This window comes from Cyprinodon tularosa, unplaced genomic scaffold, assembly GCF_016077235.1.
Source record: "Cyprinodon tularosa strain WSP-4 unplaced genomic scaffold, ASM1607723v1 ctg562, whole genome shotgun sequence".
Lineage (NCBI taxonomy): Eukaryota > Metazoa > Chordata > Actinopteri > Cyprinodontiformes > Cyprinodontidae > Cyprinodon > Cyprinodon tularosa.
This window is the reverse complement of record NW_024039299.1, coordinates 93,869-120,313: the sequence shown is the minus strand read 5'-3', so window position 1 is coordinate 120,313 and position 26,445 is coordinate 93,869. Positions and strand designations below refer to the sequence as shown.

The following is a 26,445-nucleotide window of genomic DNA, read 5'->3' as shown; positions in this document are numbered from 1 at the left end:
ATGGATGGATGATGGATGGATGATGGATGGATGGATGATGGATGATGGAGGGATGGATGATGGATGGATGGATGATGGATGATGGATGATGGATGGATGGATGGATGATGGATGATGGATGGATGGAGGGATGGATGATGGATGATGGAGGGATGGATGATGGATGATGGAGGGATGGATGATGGATTATGGATGATGGATGGATGGATGGATGGATGATGGATGATGGATGATGGATGGATGGATGATGGATGATGGATGATGGATGATGGAGGGATGGATGGATGGATGGATGATGGATGGATGGATGATGGATGGATGATGGATGGATGGATGGATGATGGATGATGGATGATGGATGGATGATGGATGGATGGATGGATGATGGATGGATGATGGATGATGGAGGGATGGATGGATGGATGGATGGATGATGGATGGATGGATGATGGATGGATGATGGATGGATGGATGGATGATGGATGGATGGATGATGGATGGATGATGGATGGATGGATGATGGATGATGGATGGATGGATGGATGGATGATGGATGGATGATGGATGATGGAGGGATGGATGGATGGATGGATGGATGATGGATGGATGGATGGATGGATGATGGATGGATGATGGATGATGGATGATGGATGATGGAGGGATGGATGGATGGATGGATGGATGATGGATGGATGATGGATGATGGAGGGATGGATGGATGGATGGATGGATGATGGATGGATGGATGATGGATGGATGATGGATGGATGGATGGATGATGGATGGATGGATGATGGATGGATGATGGATGGATGGATGATGGATGATGGATGGATGGATGGATGGATGATGGATGGATGATGGATGATGGAGGGATGGATGGATGGATGGATGATGGATGGATGGATGATGGATGGATGATGGATGGATGGATGGATGATGGATGGATGGATGATGGATGGATGATGGATGGATGGATGATGGATGGATGATGGATGGATGGATGATGGAGGGATGGATGGATGGATGGATGATGGATGGATGATGGATGATGGATGGATGGATGATGGATGGATGGATGGATGGATGGATGATGGATGGATGATGGATGGATGGATGATGGATGGATGGATGGATGGATGGATGATGGATGGATGGATGATGGATGGATGGATGGATGATGGAGGGATGATGGATGATGGATGGATGGATGATGGATGATGGATGGATGGATGGATGATGGAGGGATGGATGGATGATGGATGATGGATGGATGATGGAGGGATGATGGATGATGGATGATGGATGGATGATGGATTGATGGATGATGGAGGGATGGATGGATGGATGGATGGATGATGGATGATGGATGGATGGATGATGGATGATGGATGATGGATGATGGAGGGATGATGGATGATGGATGGATGGATGGATGGATGGATGGATGATGGATGGATGATGGATGATGGAGGGATGGATGGATGGATGGATGGATGGATGATGGATGGATGGATGATGGATGGATGATGGATGGATGGATGGATGATGGATGGATGGATGATGGATGGATGATGGATGGATGGATGATGGATGGATGGATGATGGATGGATGATGGATGGATGGATGATGGATGGATGATGGATGGATGGATGATGGATGGATTGATGGATGGATGATGGATGGATGATGGATGGATGGATGGATGGATGATGGATGGATGATGGATGGATGGATGATGGATGGATGGATGGATGGATGGATGGATGGATGGATGATGGATGATGGATGGATGGATGATGGATGGATGATGGATGGATGATGGATGGATGGATGATGGATGGATGGATGGATGGATGGATGATGGATGGATGGATGGATGATGGATGGATGGATGGATGGATGGATGGATGGATGATGGATGGATGGATGGATGATGGATGATGGATGGATGGATGGATGATGGATGGATGATGGATGATGGATGATGGATGGATGGATGGATGATGGATGGATGGATGGATGATGGATGGATGGATGGATGATGGATGATGGATGGATGGATGATGGATGGATGATGGATGGATGATGGATGGATGGATGATGGATGGATGGATGGATGGATGGATGGATGGATGGATGATGGATGATGGAGGGATGGATGATGGATGGATGGATGATGGATGGATGGATGGATGATGGATGGATGATGGATGATGGATGGATGGATGATGGATGGATGGATGGATGATGGATGGATGATGGATGGATGGATGATGGATGGATGGATGGATGGATGGATGGATGATGGATGGATGGATGGATGGATGATGGATGGATGGATGGATGATGGATGGATGATGCATGGATGATGGATGGATGATGGATGGATGGATGGATGGATGGATGGATGATGGATGGATGGATGATGGATGGATGGATGGATGGATGATGGATGGATGATGGATGGATGGATGATGGATGGATGGATGGATGGATGGATGGATGGATGATGGATGATGGATGGATGGATGATGGATGGATGGATGATGGATTGATGGATGGATGGATGGATGATGGATGGATGGATGGATGATGGATGGATGGATGGATGGATGATGGATGATGGATGGATGGATGATGGATGGATGGATGGATGATGGATGGATGATGGATGGATGGATGATGGATGGATGATGGATGGATGGATGATGGATGGATGGATGGATGGATGGATGGATGGATGATGGATGATGGATGGATGGATGATGGATGGATGGATGGATGATGGATTGATGGATGGATGGATGGATGATGGATGGATGGATGGATGATGGATGGATGGATGGATGGATTGATGGATGGATGGATGGATGATGGATGGATGGATGGATGATGGATGGATGGATGGATGGATGGATGATGGATGATGGATGGATGGATGATGGATGGATGGATGGATGGATGGATGGATGATGGATGGATGGATGGATGGATGGATGGATGATGGATGGATGGATGGATGATGGATGGATGGATGGATGATGGATGGATGATGGATGATGGATGGATGGATGATGGATGGATGGATGGATGATGGATGGATGATGGATGGATGGATGATGGATGGATGGATGGATGGATGATGGATGGATGGATGGATGGATGATGGATGGATGGATGGATGATGGATGGATGATGGATGATGGATGGATGGATGATGGATGGATGGATGGATGGATGGATGATGGATGGATGGATGATGGATGGATGGATGGATGATGGATGGATGATGGATGGATGGATGATGGATGGATGGATGGATGGATGGATGATGGATGATGGATGGATGGATGATGGATGGATGGATGGATGGATGATGGATGGATGATGGATGGATGATGGATGGATGGATGATGGATGGATGGATGGATGGATGGATCTAGTCAAAGAGGCTGTTGTCATGACAACAGGTGACAGTAGAAGAAGAAACCAGCTGCGTCCTTCTAAAATAAGCCTAAACCTTCCCTAAACCTCTGAAGAAAATAAATCCTGATTTGTTGTTTTTTCCAGAGCAAAGCGAGGAATGTTTGTCCTGAAGTGAGTCTGAGTATCAGAGCTGACAGAAGCAGGTCACTCAGCTCCAAACCAGCGTGGCTAACTGCACCGTTTGGCCTGCAGATGTGGCGAGGAGCTGATAGCTCGATGCTGTATGCTAATTGGTTCACCTGAGGTGTGAACAGCCCTCAGCCAAAGCGCTCAGCACACCTGTGCAGACTCACGCAGTCCTGTCCTCAGCTGAGGGCAAAGCACATCCTGATGAGGTTAAAAGTAGAAACTGTAGAAGAGCAGCGGCCTGCAGCCGTTTCAGGCCCTGAAAGGGGCTATTAGCATGTGACGCTGTTAGCTAAAGGCGCATCTGTGCCAGGTTAGATCTGCAGCACGTTGGCTCTCCATGGATTAAAACTTCCTGATCTGGGAACGACATGAACCCATCATACTTCCTGCTCCCAGTCCAATTTAATGGATTGTTCATTAGCAGGGCTAAAAGCTACTAGCGTCTCACGCTAATATCACTTCTTCCTCTGCTTTAGCAATAGGGTGGCCATTTCTATAGCACCAAAAAGGAGGACATTGTGCGGCATATCAATAAATTACTACGGTGTACATAAGAATCGGGTAAAGTCACATTTATAGCACAATTCTTAGTAGTTTAAAGATGATGCTTGTGTAGCATGAATAGAACAAAATATTAAAGAGATGTAAAAAAAGAATTGGTTCCCAGCATTTGTATTTATTTAATACATTGTGGTGTTTAAAAAGTGACTATTTTTTGACACGATTAATTTGAGCAGAACTGCTGCAATTGATCATAAAGCAGTTGTTTGGAAAATAAGCTTGAGGCGGAGAGAGAGCTAGAGAATAGGACAATAAAAATGTCAAAAAGTGGCTGGAAAAGAGGAATTCGTGACATGGCTGCAGCCTGTCGAGAGTAAAGATGATTTCACCATGTTATCTATCTATCTATCTATATATATATATATATATATAGATATACACAAACTTGAGTCATGGAACTGTGCTTACAGCTCCTTATTTCATGTAAACTAATAACTTGTGTACATAATACTTGTTGATGAAATTAAAATTATTTCTAATAGCATTAAAAGAGCATTAAATTAGAGTTCCTCATTCCGGTATAAACCCTGTGAACGTTTAATTTAATATGACATATTAAAAAAAATCCCCATCATCATCCAGCAGATGTTCAGTTTCTGCCCAAATATTTTCTTTCTGTTGTGGATTTTTGTAACAGGAATAAACAGAATCATCCATAGTTTGTATGAACTATGTTTGTTCTCCGCTTCCAAACTCATCATCTCTTCATCCATTCCTGCAATAAGAATTTTTTGGTCCAGTTATTTAATTAATTGCTCTTAATTTTGGGAATACAGGTGCTGGTCATAAAATTAGAATATCATGAAAAAGTAGATTGATTTCAGTAATTCCATTTAAAAAGTGAAACTTGTATATTATATTCATACATTACATACAAACTCATATATTTCAGATGTTTATTTTGTTTAATTTTGATGATTACAAATGACAACAAATGAAAATCTCAAATTCATCATATCAGAAAATTAGAATATTACTGAAGACCAATAAAAACAAAGGATTTATAGAAATGTTGGCCAACTGAAAAGTATGAACATGAAAAGTATGAGCATGTACAGCACTCAGTATTTAGTTGGGCCTCCTTTGGCCTGTATTACTGCAGCAATGCGGCGTGGCATGGAGTCGATCAGTCTGTGGCACTGCTCAGGTGTTATGATAGCCCAGGTTGCTCTAATAGTGGCTTTTAGCTCTTCTGAATTGTTGGGTCTGGTGTATTGCATCTTCTTCTTCACAATACCCCATAGATTTTCTATGGGGTTAAGGTCAGGAGAGTTTGCTGGCCAATTAAGAACAGGGATACCATGGTCCTTCAACCAGGTACTGGTAGCTTTGGCACTGTGTGCAGGTGCCAAGTCCTGTTGGAAAATGAAATCTGCATCTCCAAAAAGTTGGTCAGCTGCAGGAAGCATGAAGTGCTCTAAAACTTCCTGGTATGTGGCTGCGTTGACCCTGGACCTCAGAAAACACAATGGACCAACACCAGCAGATGACATGGCACCCCAAACCATCACTGACTGTGGAAACTTTACACTGGACTTCAAGCAACGTGGATGAAGTGCCTCTCTTCTTTTCCTCCAGACTCTGGGACCTTGATTTCCAAAGGAAATGCAAAATTTACTTTCATCAGAGAACATGACTTTGGACCACTCACCAGCAGTCCAGTCCTGTTTCTCTTTAGCCCAGGCAAGACGCTTCTGACGCTGTCTGTGGTTCAAGAGTGGCTTGACACAAGGAATGCGACAGCAGAAACCCATGTCTTTCATACGTCTGTGTGTGGTGGTTCTTGAAGCACTCACTCCAGCTGCAGTCCACTCTTTGTGAATCTCCCCCACATTTTTGAATGGGTTTTGTTTCACAATCCTCTCCAGGGTGCGGTTATCTCTCTTGCTTGTACACTTTTTTCGACCACATCTTTTCCTTCCCTTCGCCTCTCTATTAATGTGCTTGGACACTGAGCTCTGTGAACAGCCAGCCTCTTTAGCGATGACCTTTTGTGTCTTGCCCTCCTTGTGCAAGGTGTCGATGGTCGTCTTTTGGACAACTGTCAAGTCAGCAGTCTTCCCCATGATTGTGTAGCCTATAGAACTAGACTGAAAGACCATTTAAAGGCTTTTGCAGGTGGTTTGAGTTAATTAGCTGATTAGAGTGTGGCACCAGGGGCCATCAATTTTGAACCTTTTCACAATATTCTAATTTTCTGATATGATGAATATGAGATTTTCATTTGTTGTCATTTGTAATCATCAAAATTAAACAAAATAAACATCTGAAATATATGAGTTTGTATGTAATGTATGAATATAATATACAAGTTTCACTTTTTAAATGGAATTACTGAAATCAATCTACTTTTTCATGATATTCTAATTTTATGACCAGCACCTGTATATACGAACTATGCTCTAATTTCTAGTAACCGACCTGTTTTTACTATAATTTAATTTGACAAACCGGATCTTCTCTACATTCTTTATCCTGTTTGGTGCGATTGCAATTGCGGGTCTTGATCTGGACTGACGGGAGCGGAGCCAAAAAGAGCTCAGTTCCGTATTTTGACGGTGAAGGACGGAGAAGACGTACGTGGACAGAGACGTGCGGAGGAGTAGTGGAGGATGTGGAACAGCTCTAATTGATTTACATGACAGACAAGTACTCCGCACGACGTACTTGAGCGGGGCGGAGCGCTGACGGAGTATGTGGAATCTGAGGGTAAAGGAGGGCAAATACACGTCCGGCTGGATGCGGCGCCGGACGCCGGACAGTGCAATGAAAATCCGGACTGTCCGCCCTAAAGCCGGACATCTGGCCACCCTATTTAGCAAGCATCCTGCTATCTAAGAACCTACTACATCTGATCTGAAGATCTTACATTTCTTTTTTGGGGGATTGTTAAAAACAAGGTGGAGATTCATGCTAAAATGATAAATGTGATTTAGTGAAACATCAGATTATTCTGAAGCATTATTCATTGCACCTAGTTATGGGTTCATGATACGTTTCAACACATTAGCTAACTTTATTAATACTGGCTCACTACAGGCAGCCTCTGACACACTAAACTGATTTGATGACCTTTTAAAACCATTCTTTGCTTTAATGTATAATTTCATATTTTCTTTTAAATTGAAAATATTTTCAATATTGTCAGATTTTTAGATAATCCATAATTTTGAACAGATAATGGGGAAATTTAAGTCAGAAGCTGGGACTAGGGTAATAGCCATTCAAAATTTCTGATTGGCTGGTCCTTGGCTGGTCCTTGGCTGATTGTTGGCTGTTCCTTGGCTAGTCCTTGGCTAGTCCTTGGCTGGTCCTTGGCTGGTCCTTGGCTAATCCTTAGCTGGTCCTTGGCTAGTGCTTGGCTGGTCCTTGGCTAATCCTTGGCTGGTCCTTGGCTGTTCCTTGGCTAATCCTTAGCTAGTCCTTGGCTGTTCCTTGGCTGGTTCTTGGCTGGTCCTTGGCTGGTCCTTGGCTAATCCTTAGCTGGTCCTTGGCTAGTGCTTGGCTGGTCCTTGGCTAATCCTTGGCTGGTCCTTGGCTGTTCCTTGGCTGGTTCTTGGCTGGTCCTTGGCTAGTCCTTGGCTGGTCCTTGGCTAGTCCTTGGCTGGTCCTTGGCTGGTCCTTGGCTAATCCTTAGCTGGTCCTTGGCTAGTGCTTGGCTGGTCCTTGGCTAATCCTTGGCTGGTCCTTGGCTGTTCCTTGGCTGGTTCTTGGCTGGTCCTTGGCTAGTCCTTGGCTGATCTATAGTTATGCTGCTATAGGCTTAGACTTTTGGAGGACATAGGGACCCCCATTTCATCATTCTGCTTCATTCTCTCTCTGTTCTCCTAACTGCAGAATCTGTTAGTTCAATCTCTAACCTTCTGCTCTCTCTGCTTTTCCTCAGAGTAGCTTTGCCTCGTCTGTTCCTGTTTGGCTGTGACGTCATCCTGGAAAGAAACATCAGCTGTGCTGCTTCTATCAACACCCTTGTTTATAGATGTTGGAGATCGGCCTGTTTTCCAGTGTGGTCCTGTTTCTCTGACCGTGACTGAGTGGAAGTGCTCTCTTCGTCCTCTGGCATGGGAGCTGCCTTGGAGCTCGTCTGCCTGGCTGTGTGTTTCCTGGACAGGGGCCGCCTTTTACAGCTGCTTTTTGTATCTCTGCTTCTGTCTCCTTGAACCCCAGTCGGCCTCAGCAGATGGCCGCTCACACTGAGCCTGGTTCTGCTGGAGGTTTCTTCCTGTTAAAAGGGAGTTTTTCCTCTCCACTGTCGCTACAAGCATGCTTAGTGTGGGGGATTGTATTTGAGTCAATGAGTCAATGCAATCAACTGGTTTTCCTTAGATAGAAAACTTTGTATCAATTTGACTGTATGATCTGGTTGAACTGTAAAGTGCCTTGAGATGACATGTGTTGTGAATTTGGCGCTATATAAATAAACTGAATTGAATTGAATTGAATCTCTGTATGGTCCTTGGCTAGTCCTTGGCTGTTCCTTGGCTAGTCCTTCGCTGTTCCTTGGCTGGTTCTTGGTTGGTCCTTGGCTGTTCCTTGGCTAGTCCTTGGCTGTTCCTTGGCTGTTCCTTGGCTAGTCCTTGGCTGTTCCTTGGCTGTTCCTTGGCTGGTTCTTGGCTGGTCCTTGGCTAGTCCTTGGCTGTTCCTTGGCTAATCCTTTGCTATTCCTTGGCTGGTCCTTGGCTGATCTCTGTATGGTCCTTGGCCATTCCTTGGCCGGTCCTTGGCTGGCCCCTGGCTGGTCCTTGGCGGGTCCTTGGCTGGTCCTTGGCTTGTCCTTGTCTGGTCCTTGGCCAGTCCTTGGCTGGTCCTTGGTTAGTCCTTGGCTAGTCCTTGATTGATCCTTTAGATCCTCTTCTTAGTTTGAGTCAGTACCAATATCCTCTCTAATGAAATATTGAGAAAACCTTTTTTCTCTACACCCTAAATTCTATTCTATTCAGTTTATTTCTATAATTCACATCATGTCATCTCAGGTCACTTTATAGATCCAGATCAACCAGATCATCCAGTCAGATTGATTCAAAGTTTTCTATCTAAGGAAAACCAGCTGATTGCATCGACTCATTGACTCTTCAGCAATCCCTCACACTAAGCATGCTTGTAGCGACAGTGGAGAGGAAAAACTCCCTTTGAACAGGAAGAAACCTCCAGCAGAACCAGGCTCAGTGTGAGCGGCCATCAGCTGAGGCCCACTGGGGTTCAAGGAGACAGAAGCAGACTGGGGAAACAGGATGAAACCAGTTAGAGCTTCTCCTGCTAGAAGCTGTGACCTCTGGTTTATTCAGGTTGATGCAAAGATAAAATTAGATGATTAGATTCAACATCCGGCTTCTTCTGAATGTGAGCTCCGTCTCTCAGGTGCTTTAAAAACAGATTCTTGTTTTAATAAATCAGGGTTATCATTCCTCATCTGTCTCTAAAGATGCGTCTCTAAAGTGTTGCTCTCCTCCCTCAGGGACCTTCCTGTTATCAGCAAATTATATAATGTTCCTCTAACGCCGCTGTTGGACGACACGGCCGTACTTTCCTGCAGCGTAAACACTTTCTAGCCGAGATATTGTGGAAAGGTTGAGTCGTGTCTCTGGGATGCCGATGCAGTCTGAAGTTCCTTACAGGATCAAACCTCTAATCCCGGCAGATGTTTACACAGCATTTAGTTGGCCTTTCTGTCGGAGGAGAGCCTCGGCTGTGCGTCTCTCAGGGTTATGTAAGCCGGATCATGTCAGGACACCTCCCCACTGACACAATCAATGTCTGCTAATGCTCTCGCTGTTTGCTTCTCAGCCGCGCTCTCCGTGTTTCAATATTTCCACCTCCAGCATCCAGAGAGAGGCGGCGCTGAGGGAAGCTAACCTTTGATGTCTCTGTTGGAGAGGAGGCTGCAGCCTGACATCCTGATTTATGTTTGGGTGGCCGAGCTGATTCTGTTTTCACCGGAGTTGTTCCACTTATTTCATTTCTGCTGGCAGTGGGTCCGAGGAACACTGGGTAAATGATAGAGAAGCTGTTTCCGCACATTTCCAGGGTGCTTTGTCTTGTTTTGGTGAGGGTGGAGTGAGTTTGGCGGAAAGTGTTGATCCTGCTAAGCTCCAATTTGCTCTGAGGTCCAGGTTCTTAATGGGAATCAGGGATGAAGGTCCGTCTCTGCTCAGGTGGAGGAGGGCAGAGGGAGGCGCCTCTGTCTCAGATCAGGAGAAATAGATCTATAGATCCTCATCTGCTTGGATGAAATGGATCCTAGTTCTGAGTCTGGAGGTGCAGCTGCTAAGTCGCTGTTACTGAGCGCTGATTGGATGCAGCATTTGTAACATGCAATTAAATGTTGCCTGTAGTTCATGCATTTGGCCACTAGGGCTGATCCTCCCTGATGTAAGCGAGGCGTCTGAACCGTAGGTTTATCACAAATATTATAATTCTGGTTATATTTGGCCTTAGGAGAGCTAAAGGTTGCAGATGGCATATGCCAGTCAGGATCCGGCTTATGTTAGTTCACTTCTATTCAGTTTCTTTCTATAGCTCCAATTCACATCATGTCATCTCAGGTCACTTTCCAGTTCACCAGATCATCCAGTCAGATTGATTCAAAGTTTTCTATCTAAGGAAAACCAGCTGATTGCATCGACTCATTGACTCTTCAGCAATCCCTCACACTAAGCATGCTTGTAGCGACAGTGGAGAGGAAAAACTCCCTTTGAACAGGAAGAAACCTCCAGCAGAACCAGGCTCAGTGTGAGCGGCCATCTGCTGAGGCCCACTGGGGTTCAAGGAGACAGAAGCAGACATAGAAAAAGAAGCATAGATACAAAAGGCAACTGTCAGCTATGGAAGCTCATTGGTAGAATTCCCTCATGACAGAAAGAAGGCCACGATTCACACCATTCTATCATCCGGAGGGGGGGACACATTTAATTACAAATCGAATTCATACAGCTGTCTTAAAACACTTCATACATTCACTGCATCGTCAAAAATTCTATTATCCCCAACCTTCAATCTATTCTGGGCGGCATTTATAGTTTCCACATCGCACTGTGTGGATGCACGTGCACGACTGGACGCTCTTCCTGGAAATATCTTAGCTTATGACCTGATTGCGTGCGAGTCAGCCAGTAAGAACCCTGTTTTTGCCAAGATTCGTACGTGACTCCCAGCATGTTTACATGCTGCATTCTCTGTGTTGCTAAGTGAGCATAAGGTCAGAAACAGGACTACATAACGCAGTACAACTGCTTCCATATTTAGCAAGCTAGCCAGATATTTATATTCTACACAACCAGCTCCACAGGCGGCCCCGTCCAGGAAACACACAGCCAGGCAGACGGGCTCCGAGCCAGCTCCCATGTCAGAGGATGAAGAGAGCACTTCCAGTTAGTCACAGTCAGAGAAACAGGACTACACTGGAAAACAGGCCAAGCTCCAACATCTAGAAACAAAGGTGTTGATGGCAGCAGCACAGCTGATATTTCTCTCCAGGATGGAGTCACAGCCAAACAGGAACAGACCAGATGAAGCTACTATGAGAAAAAGCAGAGAGAGCAGAACGTTAGAGATTGAACTAACAGATTCTGCAGAGTGGGAGAATAGAGATAGAATGAAGCAGAATGATGAAAAAGGGGTCCCTATGTCCTCCAGCAGTCTAAGCCTATAGCAGCAGAACTATAGAGATAGCTCAGGATAACCTGAGCCACTCTAACTAGAAGCTTTATTAAACCACCAAATTGCCAGTTGGGAACTGGCATAAGCCGGTTCTAACTGGCATATTCCTTTTTTCAAAATTGGCTCTGACTGTCACTCCTCTAGAGGCCAGTTAAATGCAACCTGTGGAGCGTTTGCTTAAATATTTTGTGGAACTAAAACTTTAACCGACTGGGGATTAAGATGTGTAACAAACTGCCCATCAGTCCTCTGGTTGTAGCCCTGCCTTGCTCAGGAGCACTGGGGTAGATCTCAGGTGAGGCAGTTTAGTGATTAAAAACAATAAATGCTTGTTTAATGTCCAAAAGAATAGAAGCAGAAATGATTTACGTGAGTTAAAATAAGAATTAGGCCTTAAGACTTTCCTCCCTAATGATCGCCACCAGCCTGCAGCCGCCGCTCACCGGACATGTGTGTGTGTGTGTGTTGGTGTGTGTGTGTGTCAGTGTGTGTGTGTGTGTGTGTTGTGCTGCTTACTCATTACATCTGCATGGTTGTGACAAAAATAATCACTTGTCTTCCTCACATAGTCATCCTCTCTCTGCTGATGTTACTGTTATTACTTAGTGCTGATGTCAACATCTCCATTCAAGAGCCTCCAGCAACCCCCCCCACACACACACACACAAACACAGATCCGTCTTTTAAATACTTTCTGAGGATTTCCATTCATTTTAAAACAGTTCAAATGCAACATCTAGACATAGATCTAGAGAGACAGACAGGGATCTATTATAAAGAAAACATGTTAGATTATTTCTGCAGCTTCCAGATTAGCAGACGGGCCTGGAAACCAAAGTGAGTTTTGGGGGACCCCAAGGTCCAGAGCTATAAAAAGGAGAACCAGTCCAACATGTTTATCCCTGACATCCTGCAGCATCAGTACCAGCCTCCCTGACAGAAGCCAAGCTGAGAGGCTCTGATGGCAGTTATCCTGTGGAGCCGTTAATCATCGCTCTGCAGAATTAACGAGCCCAGACAGGAGGATCATCCTCAACACACACAAAGAATGATCTGCACTGCATAAACAACCTAGAAATAAGTCAACACTTCTTAAATTAAGTATATTTACCCTTAATTTGAGCAGATAAATAAGTTGATTTGCAAATTTAATTAGTATTTTTACTCCTAAGATTATATGATAATTAGATAATTTTTTTTTTCCTTATTTTAAATGTAAATTATCTTGTTCATTGGCTAATTGCATCGACTCATTGACTCTTCAGCAATCCCTCACACTAAGCATGCTTGTAGCGACAGTGGAGAGGAAAAACTCCCTTTGAACAGGAAGAAACCTCCAGCAGAACCAGGCTCAGTGTGAGCGGCCATCTGCTGAGGCCCACTGGGGTTCAAGGAGACAGAAGCAGACATAGAAAAAGAAGCATAGATACAAAAGGCAACTGTCAACCAGCTCCTCAGGCGGCCCCGTCCAGGAAACACACAGCCAGGCAGACGAGCTCCGAGCCAGCTCCCATGTCAGAGGATGAAGAGAGCACATCCAGTTAGTCACAGTCAGAGAAACAGGACCACACTGGAAAACAGGCCAAGCTCCAACATCTAGAAACAAAGGTGTTGATGGCAGCAGCACAGCTGATATTTCTCTCCAGGATGGAGTCACAGCCAAACAGGAACAGACCAGATGAAGCTACTATGAGAAAAAGCAGAGAGAGCAGAACGTTAGAGATTGAACTAACAGATTCTGCAGTGGGAGAATAGAGATAGAATGAAGCAGAATGATGAAAAAGGGGTCCCTATGTCCTCCAGCAGTCTAAGCCTATAGCAGCAGAACTATAGAGATGGCTCAGGATAAGCTGAGCTATTCCGGATGAGATATCAGAAACTAAACTTTCTCCTAAGGAGGTTGTTGGTTCTAATATTTGCCTCCTAATCAGCATGGAAACTATTGGAATGGATTTAGCTTTATTTAGGTGATGGATTCATTGTGGCAGCATAGACCAATGTAAACTAGAGACTCAAACTGAGTGACTGAACTGTCTTCCCCGTGCTGTCATCATTGGTTCTGTGCTCTTAAAGGTGGAGCTCTGTTCATGCTAACAGCAGCATGTGTGGTGTCGGGCGCCATGCTAACTGAAGCGTGCTGTAATGTTTTCTGCAGCGGTCACTGTGCTGCTGAACTCCTGTTGGCTTTTAAAGAAGCCGCGTCGCCGAGCTGCCGTTATAGGAGGTGACACGTCTGTTTGCACGTGTGGATGAAGCTAAGCCGGGCTGAATGGTCCCGCCCTGCGGCACACTCTGGCCTTCATTCGCTCCTCTGGTTCAGCTCTACCTGGATGCTTCCTCAACGTTACCGAGCTTCAGCTTTTACTCCTGACTGCAGCTGGATGTCAGGGTTGATGATCTCTGAGGTCATCAGGGCGGAGAGGTCAGGGCCTTTTCTCTGAACCAGTGAAACTGATCTGGCCCAGATATCCTGGTCCTGAATCTGAAAATTTAACGTTTTAATCCAGCGAAGAAGAATTAATGAACCGCTGGGACTGGATTAACTTTATGTCTGCTTTAAAATGGGATCTTTTCACTTCACTTTATACAAGTTTGAAATCAACTAATGTGAACAAAAATGCCCTCTGACGGTTGCCATGGTGATGTTACCATGAACCTATCAACAGAATTAACTTCGTTTTATTAATTTGTTCATTTTTTAATATCAGTTGTTAAAAAAAAAGCAAAATGACGGATTTTTGTTAATTGTTCTTGAATGTAACTGATTGGTTGATTGGTTAATTAATTGAGTCTGATTGATTGATTAGGTCTGATTAAGAGATAGACAGATTAATTGGTATGATTGATTGAGTCTTATTGATTGATTGATTTTGCATTGTCTTTTAATAAATTACTTGATCTGTTTCATAAAAATGATTCAATATTTAATCTAATGTAACTTAATTTGTCTCTGTGATTAAATCCAGTTTATATACAGACAGGATTTCAGTTTTCACCCTATATTACCTGTTTCCAGATATCGTAGCTTCTTAATTCCCAATTTGATTGATTAATTACTGGAAAGTTAGAAAAATTGGCTCTTTTTTGTTTTGATGATGTTGATGTCAAATAACTTCAGTTGCATCATCTTATAAGAAATACGTCAGAAGATCGTCATGGAAACGATATTTAGTTCTCACCTTTTTTTAAATATGATCCCATTTAAGCCGATGGGATTAAAAGTGAATTAAAATTTAACTTCAGTTTCTTGAGAACAACAAACTATGAAATCTGTTTCCGAGTTGCATTTGAATGTTGGCCACAGGAAGAACCAGACGAAGAAGTTACACAGATGTGGTCCAGATGTTTCGATGACTGCATCGACACAGGATTTATTTAAACATTACAGGATCTCCGTTTGATTCTCTAACCATACATGTTCCATTCATGAGAGGTCAGAAGATCTGAACAGATGTTGATGATGGAACCAAACATCTGTATCCTCGGTGCTGCCTGTGGATCGTGCTGCAGCTCAGACCTTTTCTGCGACTCTTAACGCGCCTCTAAGCTGCTGCTGTTGCTTCCTCAGGTCTTCTCAGGGATCTTCACTGCAGAGATGCTGCTGAAGATCATCGCTCTGGATCCGTACTACTACTTCCAGACCGGCTGGAACATCTTCGACAGCATCATCGTCTGCCTCAGCCTCATGGAGCTGGGTCTGTCGGACGTGGAGGGTCTCAGCGTTCTGCGCTCCTTCAGGCTGGTAGGTCTTCCTGTTTGGTCCTGATGTCAGATCAGATGACTCGGTCATCATCATGGAGGGAACGGAAACCCCAGCTGCTCGAAACCTGAACTTCTCTAGCTGTGAGATGTTTGGGTTCTACTGGACCGGGACAGTCCGGGTTGATTGTTGATTGGTTGATGCTGAATGATGTCACTGAACCTACAGGTCCAGCTCAGGACAGTTTTCTGTCCCACAAAGAAGGTATTCAAGGCAAGACAGACAGTGGAATAAACTTAAAGAAAGTTTATTAAAAGCAGGTGAATCTGCAGATCTGAGTAGCAGCTGCTAGGGTGTCTGAGGCTGGAAACTGCAGGCGAGAAACACAGGTTAGTGACCACCTAAATCTAACGGTGGAAGATTATGAACGTGAGTCACTAACCTGGTTTACCAGTTCGGTCCAAGCCCAGAGAACGAGGTAGGATCCAGCCGGTGGGCTGCTAACTAGATGCGGCGGGAGACGCCCAGAGTGTCTCAGATGCTGCAGCCCCGGAGAACATGCAGGAGTCTGAAGCCAGTTCAGGCAAACAGATCAGAACAGGAACAGGCAGGCTCAGTAGTTGAGAGGCACAACAGGTCAGGATCAGTAAATCAGAAACACCAGGGAACTCTAAGAAAAACACTCACCACTGGCAGATGATAGGTAATGAGCAACTTGGCAGAGTTAGACGGGTGAATGAAATGAGTAATTAAGCCAGCCATCAGTGCCAAGATCCCGGTATTCCATGGTCTTTTTCAGAAGATGATTATTGGGGTAGATATTGGCTGATATTTGTGTTTTGTTTCTTGTATCGTTATTATCAGCAGCCATGCCTTGAGGTCCCATGAAGGGCATGGATTGCCTCTCTCTATTTGCTATCTGATGTTAATGATTTGTTTTTATTTGTTCAAACTTTTTTATCAGTTATTATTGTGTCTCAGACTTCCCTCTCTGCAGAAACCTCCTTCGGCTCCTCTTGGAGAAGCCAGAGGCGCTCCCAGATCAGCCCAGAGACAGAGGCGTCCACCCTGATCCCTGACCCCTCCATCAATGTATAGTGGACTTTATAGGGAACATGTGACCCCACCCTCAGAGTCTGCACCATCTTTGTTCTTTCTCTCCCCAAAAAATCCCAAGATACTTTGCAAGGAGAGCTCTTGCAAAACATTCCAGGATATATCTGCTTGCCTAGTGACCATCGATGCTCTCTACTTTTAATAGTGCCCTATGTAAGGGTTAGGGCGGCTGTTCAGACACAGCCATAGTCCCTCATGAGTTGTCCTCTAGGCCTCCTCCCGGTGGGACAAGCCTGGAACACCTCGCCATGGAGGCGTCCAGGGGACATCAGAAAAAGATGCCTTACCTCGGCTGACTCTTCTTGATGTGGAGGAGAAGCGGCTCTACTCTGAGCCTCTCCCTGATGACCGAGCTAGGCCGACCGGTAAATCCAGAGCTTTGCTTTTTTGCTCGGCTCTCTCTTCACCACAGCAACCGCAACGATCTGGTTTTTACTTCCTCAACTGCACATGATACCTGCTTGCTGCCTGAGAAGTCCCGCTAGCAAACCAGGCTTAATGGGAATCCTTCAGCTTGACAGCAGCCATTACTGCCAGTGTCTAACACTGAGTTCGGGGATTGGCTGTGATGCCTGATGATAGTCTGACTGTCTGCAGACCATCACTGCAGGGAGTCTGTCTGGCTTCCTCCTCTTCCAATGTATCCAGCTCACCAGTAGGTGGCGATCGGTGGACAGCTCCGCCCCTCTCTTCTAGTGTAGAAAGTTCGTCATCGACCTAGGGTACCACATGCACCTGGTGACATCTTTATGCTTGAACATGGTGTCCAGTAATGGAACACAGCCTGGGTTTAGAGCTGGGGGGCATCCCTCCTGATCACCCCCTTCCTGGTGTCAGCTTAGTTTCCCACATGGGTGTTGAAGTCCCCCAGCAGAATAATGGAATCTGTACTGTTGCTTTGGACAGTAGGCCACATCAACGGTCAGAGACCCATCCTCCTACACGAAGGAAAAGAGCTGCAACACTCGTCCACAGGGCTAAACTCCATGACGAGACAGCTGAGCCGGGGGGAGAGAGGCCCTCCGCCTCTCCCGGTGGGCCACTCCAGAGTATATGAGAGTCCAGCCTCTCTCCTGAAGTTGCGTTCCAGAGCCCACACCATGTGTGGAGGCCAGACTAACTATTTCTAGTTGATATCGCTCCACCTCCTGCACCAGCTGAGACTCCTTCCCCCTAGCGAGGTGACATTCCACACCCCCTTAGCCAGTTTAAGTATCCATGGATCAGGTGATCGAGGCCTCCGCCTCATAGTTCCTCCTGCAGGTGGTGAGCCCAATGGGGGATGGCCTTGTGCCGCTCCTTCGGCCGGGTAACACGAGAAAGTTCCCGACCACCGGGCACTCACCGATAAACCCCAATCCCTAGTTGCTCAAGAGTGGGGTCCCGTCTCTGCCGTATCGGGTAATGTCACGTGCCTCGAACTTTTTGGCAATATGGAGGCTTTTGGTACTGCTCTTTGTCTGACCTGCCACCCAGAGTCTGTTTGCCCTGGGAGAACTCACCAGGGGCCGACAATGGAATCCTCCTGACACTGAAAACCCTCCACGATATTAGGATGTTTTTGGTGCTGGCCTAATGATCAGTGAGGACTGATACACTGATGTTAAAATAATGTATTAATCGATCTCTGCTCCTTATCTCACTATGAGCTCCATTTGAAGAATCTGTGACAGAACAACACGAAGAGAGGGCAGGAGGAAAACAGTTTTCAACAGTCGCCATGCAGACTGAAGCAAGGAAAGGTTAAACTACAGCTGATCTGTTTCTAGCCTCAAAGGTACTTTTGAAAATATCATAGAACAACCAAGGAACCCAACAGACGGGTCAAGAAGGATGTTCTGGCTCAGTTTAAAGTAAGGTTCCATCCATCAGCTGAGCATGGAGAGAAGATAGAGACACTGTAGACCTGAACTGATCAGTCAAGAAGAGCATGGATGGAGACAGAAGAAGACCCACCTTAAGTATAACGCCAGAGATAAAGGTGAAAGCGTTTGACCATTTTGAAATGGCCTAGTCAAAGCCCAGACGTCAATCCAACCAATAATCTGACCTAAAGGATGATGTTCAGCGATGTCGTCTTGCTCTGTCTCATAAAATCCAATTTAAATGTGAAAAAATCAGGGAGTGAAAACTTTGTGAGGTTCTGAACCACATATCCCGTCTTCTTCTGACCTCAGCTACGCGTCTTCAAGCTCGCTCGCTCCTGGCCGACGCTCAACACCCTCATCAAGATCATCGGGAACTCCATGGGCGCCCTGGGCAACCTGACGCTGGTCCTCGCCATCATCGTCTTCATCTTCGCTGTGGTGGGCATGCAGCTGTTTGGGAAGAACTACCAGGTGAGGCTCCAGATGTTTAGCCTTCGTGAGACCATCCTGATCTCGCGAGCTTTCAAGGTTTCACTCGCTAATCAGTCTGGAGACTCTCCGTTAAAGAAAATTTGGAGCTGTTCACCAAACGAACGTCCAATCAGCGTTGGCTTTGAGGCGGGTTGAGGTGTGACGCAACGAGAAGCGCGACAGTTCAGTCTAAAGAACATGGCGGCTTCAGCCAATGAAACTAGCGTTAGCGTGGCTATCGAGCAAGTTTTATGGGAATTACAGAGTATTACTTCTCTGAAAGAAGAACAAAACACTGCTCTGGAGGCTTTTCTCAGAGGAAAAGATGTTTTTGCTCTTCTCCCGACTGGTTTCAGCAAGAGTTTGATCTATCAATTGGCTCCTCTTCGTCGTCGCTCTGTTAGTGCGTCATATGCTTCGTTAATCTGATTGGTTTATTTGGCCCGTCTATCACCAACATAGGCCAATCAGCTAACCAGTATTTTCGCCCCTTCCCAAAATTACTTCAACGGAAGGTTTCCAGATGGATTTGCGGAGCAGATCCATCTGGGGAAGTCAGGTTAGCGGATGTTGCTCAGTGGCTCTGATCCATGAATGTCTGACCTCTAGCTCTCCACCTTCAGGAGTGCGTCTGTAAGATCTCCAAGGACTGCGTCCTTCCTCGCTGGCACATGAAGGACTTCTTTCACTCCTTCCTCATCGTCTTCAGAGTGCTGTGCGGCGAGTGGATCGAGACCATGTGGGACTGCATGGAGGTGGCCGGCCAGCCGCTCTGTATCCTCGTCTTCATGCTGGTCATGGTTATCGGGAACCTGGTGGTGAGTTCTCCCTGCTCTGTCATGGTGGCCAATAGAGGGCGCCAAAGCAGAAGGTTTCTAACTGAAATGGTTCAAAGCTGCTGGTTCTGCTGAGTCAAAGTGCATCAGAAGGACCCTGGTTTGGTTGGACTTCAGAGTTCTGTTAGGTTCAGTTTCAGTCCTCACCTCTCATGGAGCTTCTAAGGGAGCTATTCTGACCCATATGGACGGGCTAATGCTGCGTTCACACCAAAGCTTCAAAAAACGCTCAAACGCAGAAATCTGGACTCTGGATCAATCTGTGGTCCAGCTGCTTTGCTGTTCTGGTTGTTTATCTGCTCGGTTCTATAGCTTTAAACCAGAGAGCAGCTCGGCTTTATTTACTTTGAGTTAGGAAAATAGTTTTAACACGTTTTTAAACGAGAAAATTCACCTCTGAACATCCTCTGTTCATCAGTTCATCAGGGTTATAATCCCACTAAAATCTGCAGCTGTTGTTGGGAGCTCATGAGTGGAAATCCCCACTGGAAGCTCTCTGCTGTGGCCTGTGGGGGGTTTCCTGCTGCCGCTCTGCAGCTGGAAGTGAATAGAAAGAGATTCTAAGGTTTGAGGTAAAAACTGCAAGAACCAGAAAATACAATCATCCATCCATCCATCCATTATCCATCCATTTTTCATCCATCCAGTCTTAACCTAAATCCAGTCGTCTTTTCATCAGAAATGATGTAACTTATTTCCTCCTCATCGTCCTTCCTGGTTCTTATTACAGCCTGGAGTGACTTCCTCATCTGCAGCCGTCTGTGGATCATAACGAGTCTCTGAGTTGGCAGCAATAACTGGGCTCCTGTTAGGCTTAATGCTCTCGTGGAGATTTAATAATGAGGCTGATACAGCAGGCAGGAGCACACTCACACGCTCATTGTCACTAACAGCACTTATATCTGCTTCTGCAGAGGTTTACACTGACCCCAGTGAACCAATGTACCTGAACACAGCGCGGTGCATTTGAGTCACGATGACCGCAGCTTTTCTTTTCACCTGATTTATCCCGTTAGGGACGCTCTGATTCTGATCCATGTGGAGGCATGTGTGCTCGCCTCTTCTCCTTTAGGAGACGCCAAGTGTTTCATCCTGTGATGGATAAATCTAATGAACGTTACAGAGTGTCTGAAGAAAGGAAGACGGAGGCAAAGAATATAAAAAAAACAACAAAACTGACAAAAATGTGGGGGAAAAAATCAGAATAAGAGCAGCGAATGGATCGGAGATAAGAAGGAAAAATAGGGGAGAGAAATAATAGATGTTTGAAATAAAGGAGCCAGAAATAAATTCTATGAAGGAAAATGGATAATTTAGAAAGATGCTGTTGAAGATTATCAGTCATCCAGGTCAGATTCATAAAAAAAAAAAATCAATCCTCTGGACTTTGTTTCCAAGTTTGAAGACGTTTCTCTTCCATCCAGGAAGCTTTTTCAATCCAAATGTCAGAAATAGCGTTTAGTTCCAGGTTTTATCCAGCAGCCCAACAAAGCCTGGTTTTAGTTTAGAAAACATGCAAATAGAAACGGATGAACGGGTCCCCCCCTTTGGAATGGGGGTCGTTTGGCTTCTTTGTTAGCCTGCAATGCCCCATACCTGTCTATGTCTCTGAAAGGGGGGTCGTTAGAGGAAAAGTCCGAAAATATTCAGAATTCAAATTTCCGAAAGTAATTTAAATATGACATTCATTGAAAAAGTTTCCTGGATGGAAGAGAAACGTCTTTTAACTGGGAAACAAAGTCCAGAGGATTGATTTTTTTTCTTACTTACCGCTTCTTACGTCTGGACCAACAGTTCAGCACCAATTAGGATCTCACACCAGGATTAATAAAATATTTTTGAAAGAATTGAATTAAACCAACATGGCCGTTAGAGAGGAGATCAGAGGGAGTCTCTGAGGGAGCAGCAGGAGGGATCAATGGAAGCCGCTCTGCAAAAACGATCCAAGAATTAGTAAAGTTTAGGGATGCAGGATATTGGGATTTTGGCCGATATCCGATATGCCGATATTTTAAAACTCATGTAGCCGATAACCGATATCGATACCGATGTTAAAGCTGGACAAAAATAAGTAGTCATTGAAAATAGCAGTTTTGTTATCCATTTCTGACACTTTGAAAAATAATAAACTCAAATATATTTTCATATGCTGATATCAAATAGATTTTTAAAAACGCGGTATCGATCTATTTTACTTTCAGAATCTGGTGAAATTTCATGGTTCTGTTACAAACTCTCGTGATATTTTGCAAATTCTTGTGAGATTTTGTTAGTAAAATAGATCGATACCGCGTCAATATATCAACATATAAAAATATGGCAACATTTGGTGAATTTTCGGGGGATTTCGTAGCATAACGATGACATATAGCAATATTTCATTAGTAAAAGAGATTGATATGGTGTTTTTAAATGGCAATATATCAGCATATGAAGATATTGGGATATTTTAATGGATCAATATTTTTTCCCTCGTCTTTAGAAGTTTTTAAGTCTGTAAAAAAGAAGTTTTTGAGGAAGAAGAAGAAGTAGTATTTATTATTTTTTTTTTAGACTTTAGAAACTCAGAAGCTGATCAAATATCGGGTTAAATATCGGTGGGGTGGCCGATGTCCGATATTCAGTTTTAAGGCCGATACCGATAGGGGGCCCATTATATCGTGCATCCCTATTTAAATGTAGGTAAATGATTTACCAATGGAATGAGTATTTTTACTCTTAAAATAAGATAATTAGATAATATGCACCTGAAATAAGACAATATTATTGTTTTTTCTTATTTTAAATATAAATTGTCTTGTTGAATTGGCAAAGTGTCTCACTTATCTCCTTAATTCAAGAAAAAATGCACTTATTCTAAGAAAAAATTACCTATTGAGATTTAAATTTTTTGCAGTGCAGACCCAGCACTGAAAAAACGATCTATAAATAAGTTAAAATTTCCTAAATTAATTGTATTTACCCTTAATTTGAGTTGGAAAATCAGATACTTTGACAATAGAATGAGTATTTTTACTCTTAAAATAAGATAATTAGATAATATGCACTTGAAATAAGACAATGCAACTATGTTTTCTTATTTTAAGTGGAAGTTGTCTTGTTCCATTGGCAAAATGTCTCTTTTACCTCCTTAATCCAAGAACAAATGCACTTATTTCAAGAAAACAGGACTTATCTATATTTTTATTTTTTCCAGGAACCCAAACGTTCCAGATCTGATCTCTTTAAAACGTTCTGCATGTTTCAGCTTCATCTCAGTGAAAGAAACACCGACAGAAAACCTTAAATCACCGATCGGAAGAAAATAAAGAATAAAAAGGGAAAAAGGAGAACAGGAAAAAAAAGGGAAAATGTGAGGAAATAAAAGAATAATTTGTAAATAACAGCTAATAGAAACAGAAGAAAAATAATGGAGGACAAAAAATAAAAGCATCATGAATTGCTGCAAGTAAACGAACTACAACGATTAAATAATGAGTGAAAAATGGAGGAACTAATGGAATAAAAACAGGTGAGAGAGCAGAAGGAAGAGAAGACAGAAGAGAATAAAAAATAAAAGGAATAAAAAAAGAAGGATGGAGGATAAAAGAGGGAGAGCAGAAAGATAAACAGAAGAGAAGAAGGAAGCGGTTCTGTTAGAGCGGAGCCAGCAGAGCTTTATTAATCTGACGGGATGCTCTCCATCAGCTGCAGATGTTCCTCCATGTTCCTCCATGTTCCATCAGACCTGGACGTCTTTGTTCTTCCTGTCTGAAGTGGAGCAGAGCTGCGTCTCTTCATGACAAACGAGCAGCTGAACGGATTTCGCTGAGTTAGCTCTGCAGGTGCAGCACACCTGCCACCCCCCCTCCTCCTATGACCGTACGCATGCAGGTTCATCACTGCTGCTGTGGATCCATTGTTTCTGATCAGCTGTGGTCCTTCCATCCAGCTCTGACTTTAGCTTTAATCTCTTCAGGAATTTAACCAAACTGGAGATGATCCGGTTCCTGCAGCCAGAGCCGGTTTGGGTCCAAGCTTTCCTCTAACCAGTCCGTCCAGCATGCAGGTTCCTCTGCAGGATCTCCATGGATCCCTGGGTCATTCCATGGAAACATTGGACCTTTGAATTTAGAGGTTTTTGATCATAACTTTTCTTTTTTTTTGTTTCATAGCCTATAGAACACCTAACATTTGGAATAAAACCGATTTTTTCAAGCTCAGACACCATTTTCTGAGAGTATTTTAGCAGGTTATATCCCGTCACAGGGCAAATGTTAACAAATTCAGTAGTAATTTTAGATAAAAGTAAAAAAAAGCAAAATGTTATTCACTTTAGAAAGCTTCCTTTGTGTTCAAAAATACCAAAAGTTAGTTTAAAGAGTTTTTTTAATGTTTTTATTTTATGTAAAGCGTTTGTTTTTAAAACCTAATGCGTCTAACGGAGCTTAAAAAAGAAAGTCGGACTAAATCAGGAAATAAGCGCCGTGATTGGCTGTCAGGAGAGCGGAGACAGAGGACTCAGAGTTTACTGGAGATAACCTGCTGCTGACCAGGTTAGCTCTGGGATGAGGTTACCATGGCAACAGAAACGGAGGATGTTGTGAAACGGAAAGTTTCTCAGATTTAGAAAACTTGGAGTTTTCAGTAAACCGGACCCAAAGAGGACGGCCTGTTGAGTTAGAAGCATTTATCTTTGTAACCCAAACTGATAAAAATGATTGTCCTCTAATCTGACTGAGCTAAAACCAGCTGTTAGCTAATACCCCTCCATCCTACTGCAGGTTACGCCTTCTGCCCCCAAGAGGCAAAGCGTGAAATAAAAACCATTTATCTTCTAAATGAATTGCTGATGTGGAAACCGTCTGTTCTGTTGTGAATCCAGTTATCGACGACTGGAAAGCGGAAAAGGTCATTGGTCAATACTGCAGGTTGCCATGTTTACCAATTACAGCCATCGATCTATTGGTGTTTGATTTCCACTCGCAGCCAATCGGATGTCAGCAATTTGGGTCAGGGAGGCGGAGCCTGTGACAGCTGAGCAGGGATCAGTAACAGAAACCACAACAAACATGGCTGCCATCAATGAACACACACACACACACACACACATGTTCACACAGCCGGTCCCTGTTAGACAGTAAAACATCCTCAGTCAGATTCAGCTGCGGCTGGTGGAGTTTTCTCCAGGGGGGGGTTACCATAAGCTAATCTAACATATACTAAGTTATCACACCAGTATATTTACATCAATGCCAACAACTAAAAACATTATTTCCATATTATATTTACTATTTGTCCATAAATCTGTGTTTTGATCCAATATTGAGACACAAACCTAAAAAAAATATCTGCTGGTTTAATAATGGAGAAGCTATTAGTCAGCTTTATGTTTTTTTAATATATAAAAACTTTCTAAGAATGTGTTTATTTAAGAGGAACTATGCACATTAACAAACATGTAGAAAAATTAGACTATATTCTATAATTTTCCATGTGAATCCCAGATTGTTGTTCTTCTTTGCCTTTTCTATAAAGTTCTTTAAATCAGTCCTAGCTGCCTTTATCCATGCTGGATCTGATCCTGACCTTTGAAAAAGGAGACAGGATAAAGCCTACTGCAGGCAGTTATCCTTGCTGCATGCAGTTAGCCTGACTGCATGCAGTTAACCTCGCTTCAGGCAGTTAGCCTGGCTGCAGGCAGTTAGCCTAACTGCATGCAGTTAGCCTCGCTTCAGGCAGTTAGCCTGGCTGCATGCAGTTAGCCTCGCTTCAGGCAGTTAGCCTGGCTGCATGTAGTTAGCCTCGCTTCAGGCAGTTAGCCTGACTGCATGCAGTTAGCCTTGTTGCATGCAGTTAGCCTCGCTGCATGCAGTTAGCCTCGCTGCAGGCAGTTTGCCTCGCTGCATGCAGTTAGCCTGGCTGCAGGCAGTTTGCCTTGTTGCATGCAGTTAGCCTCGCTGCATGCAGTTAGCCTCGCTGCAGGCAGTTTGCCTCGCTGCATGCAGTTAGCCTGGCTGCAGGCAGTTTGCCTTGTTGCATGCAGTTAGCCTCGCTGCATGCAGTTAGCCTCGCTGCAGGCAGTTAGCCTCGCTGCATGCAGTTAGCCTGACTGCATGCAGTTAGCCTCGCTGCAGGCAGTTAGCCTGGCTGCATGCAGTTAGCCTGGCTGCAGGCAGTTTGCCTTGTTGCATGCAGTTAGCCTCGCTTCAGGCAGTTAGCCTCGCTGCAGGCAGTTTGCCTCGCTGCATGCAGTTTGCCTCGCTGCATGCAGTTAGCCTCGCTGCAGGCAGTTTGCCTCGCTGCATGCAGTTAGCCTGGCTGCAGGCAGTTTGCCTTGTTGCATGCAGTTAGCCTCGCTGCATGCAGTTAGCCTCGCTGCAGGCAGTTAGCCTCGCTGCATGCAGTTAGCCTGACTGCATGCAGTTAGCCTCGCTGCAGGCAGTTAGCCTGGCTGCATGCAGTTAGCCTGGCTGCAGGCAGTTTGCCTTGTTGCATGCAGTTAGCCTCGCTTCAGGCAGTTAGCCTGGCTGCATGCAGTTAGCCTCGCTTCAGGCAGTTAGCCTGGCTGCATGCAGTTTGCCTCGCTGCATGCAGTTAGCCTGGCTGCAGGCAGTTTGCCTTGTTGCATGCAGTTAG

General features: G+C 44.5%; 1 protein-coding gene across 1 annotated transcript in view; it reads left to right on the top strand.

Annotated features, from left to right (window-relative positions):
• Window positions 1-26,445, top strand: part of scn5lab (sodium channel, voltage gated, type V-like, alpha b) — a 257,645-nt gene that overhangs the window by 148,199 nt on the left and 83,001 nt on the right. The window contains exons 17-19 of the mRNA XM_038305734.1: window positions 15,405-15,578; window positions 18,830-18,991; window positions 19,615-19,809. Coding sequence (XP_038161662.1) covers window positions 15,405-15,578; window positions 18,830-18,991; window positions 19,615-19,809 — 531 coding nt within the window. The remainder of the gene's footprint in view (window positions 1-15,404; window positions 15,579-18,829; window positions 18,992-19,614; window positions 19,810-26,445) is intronic.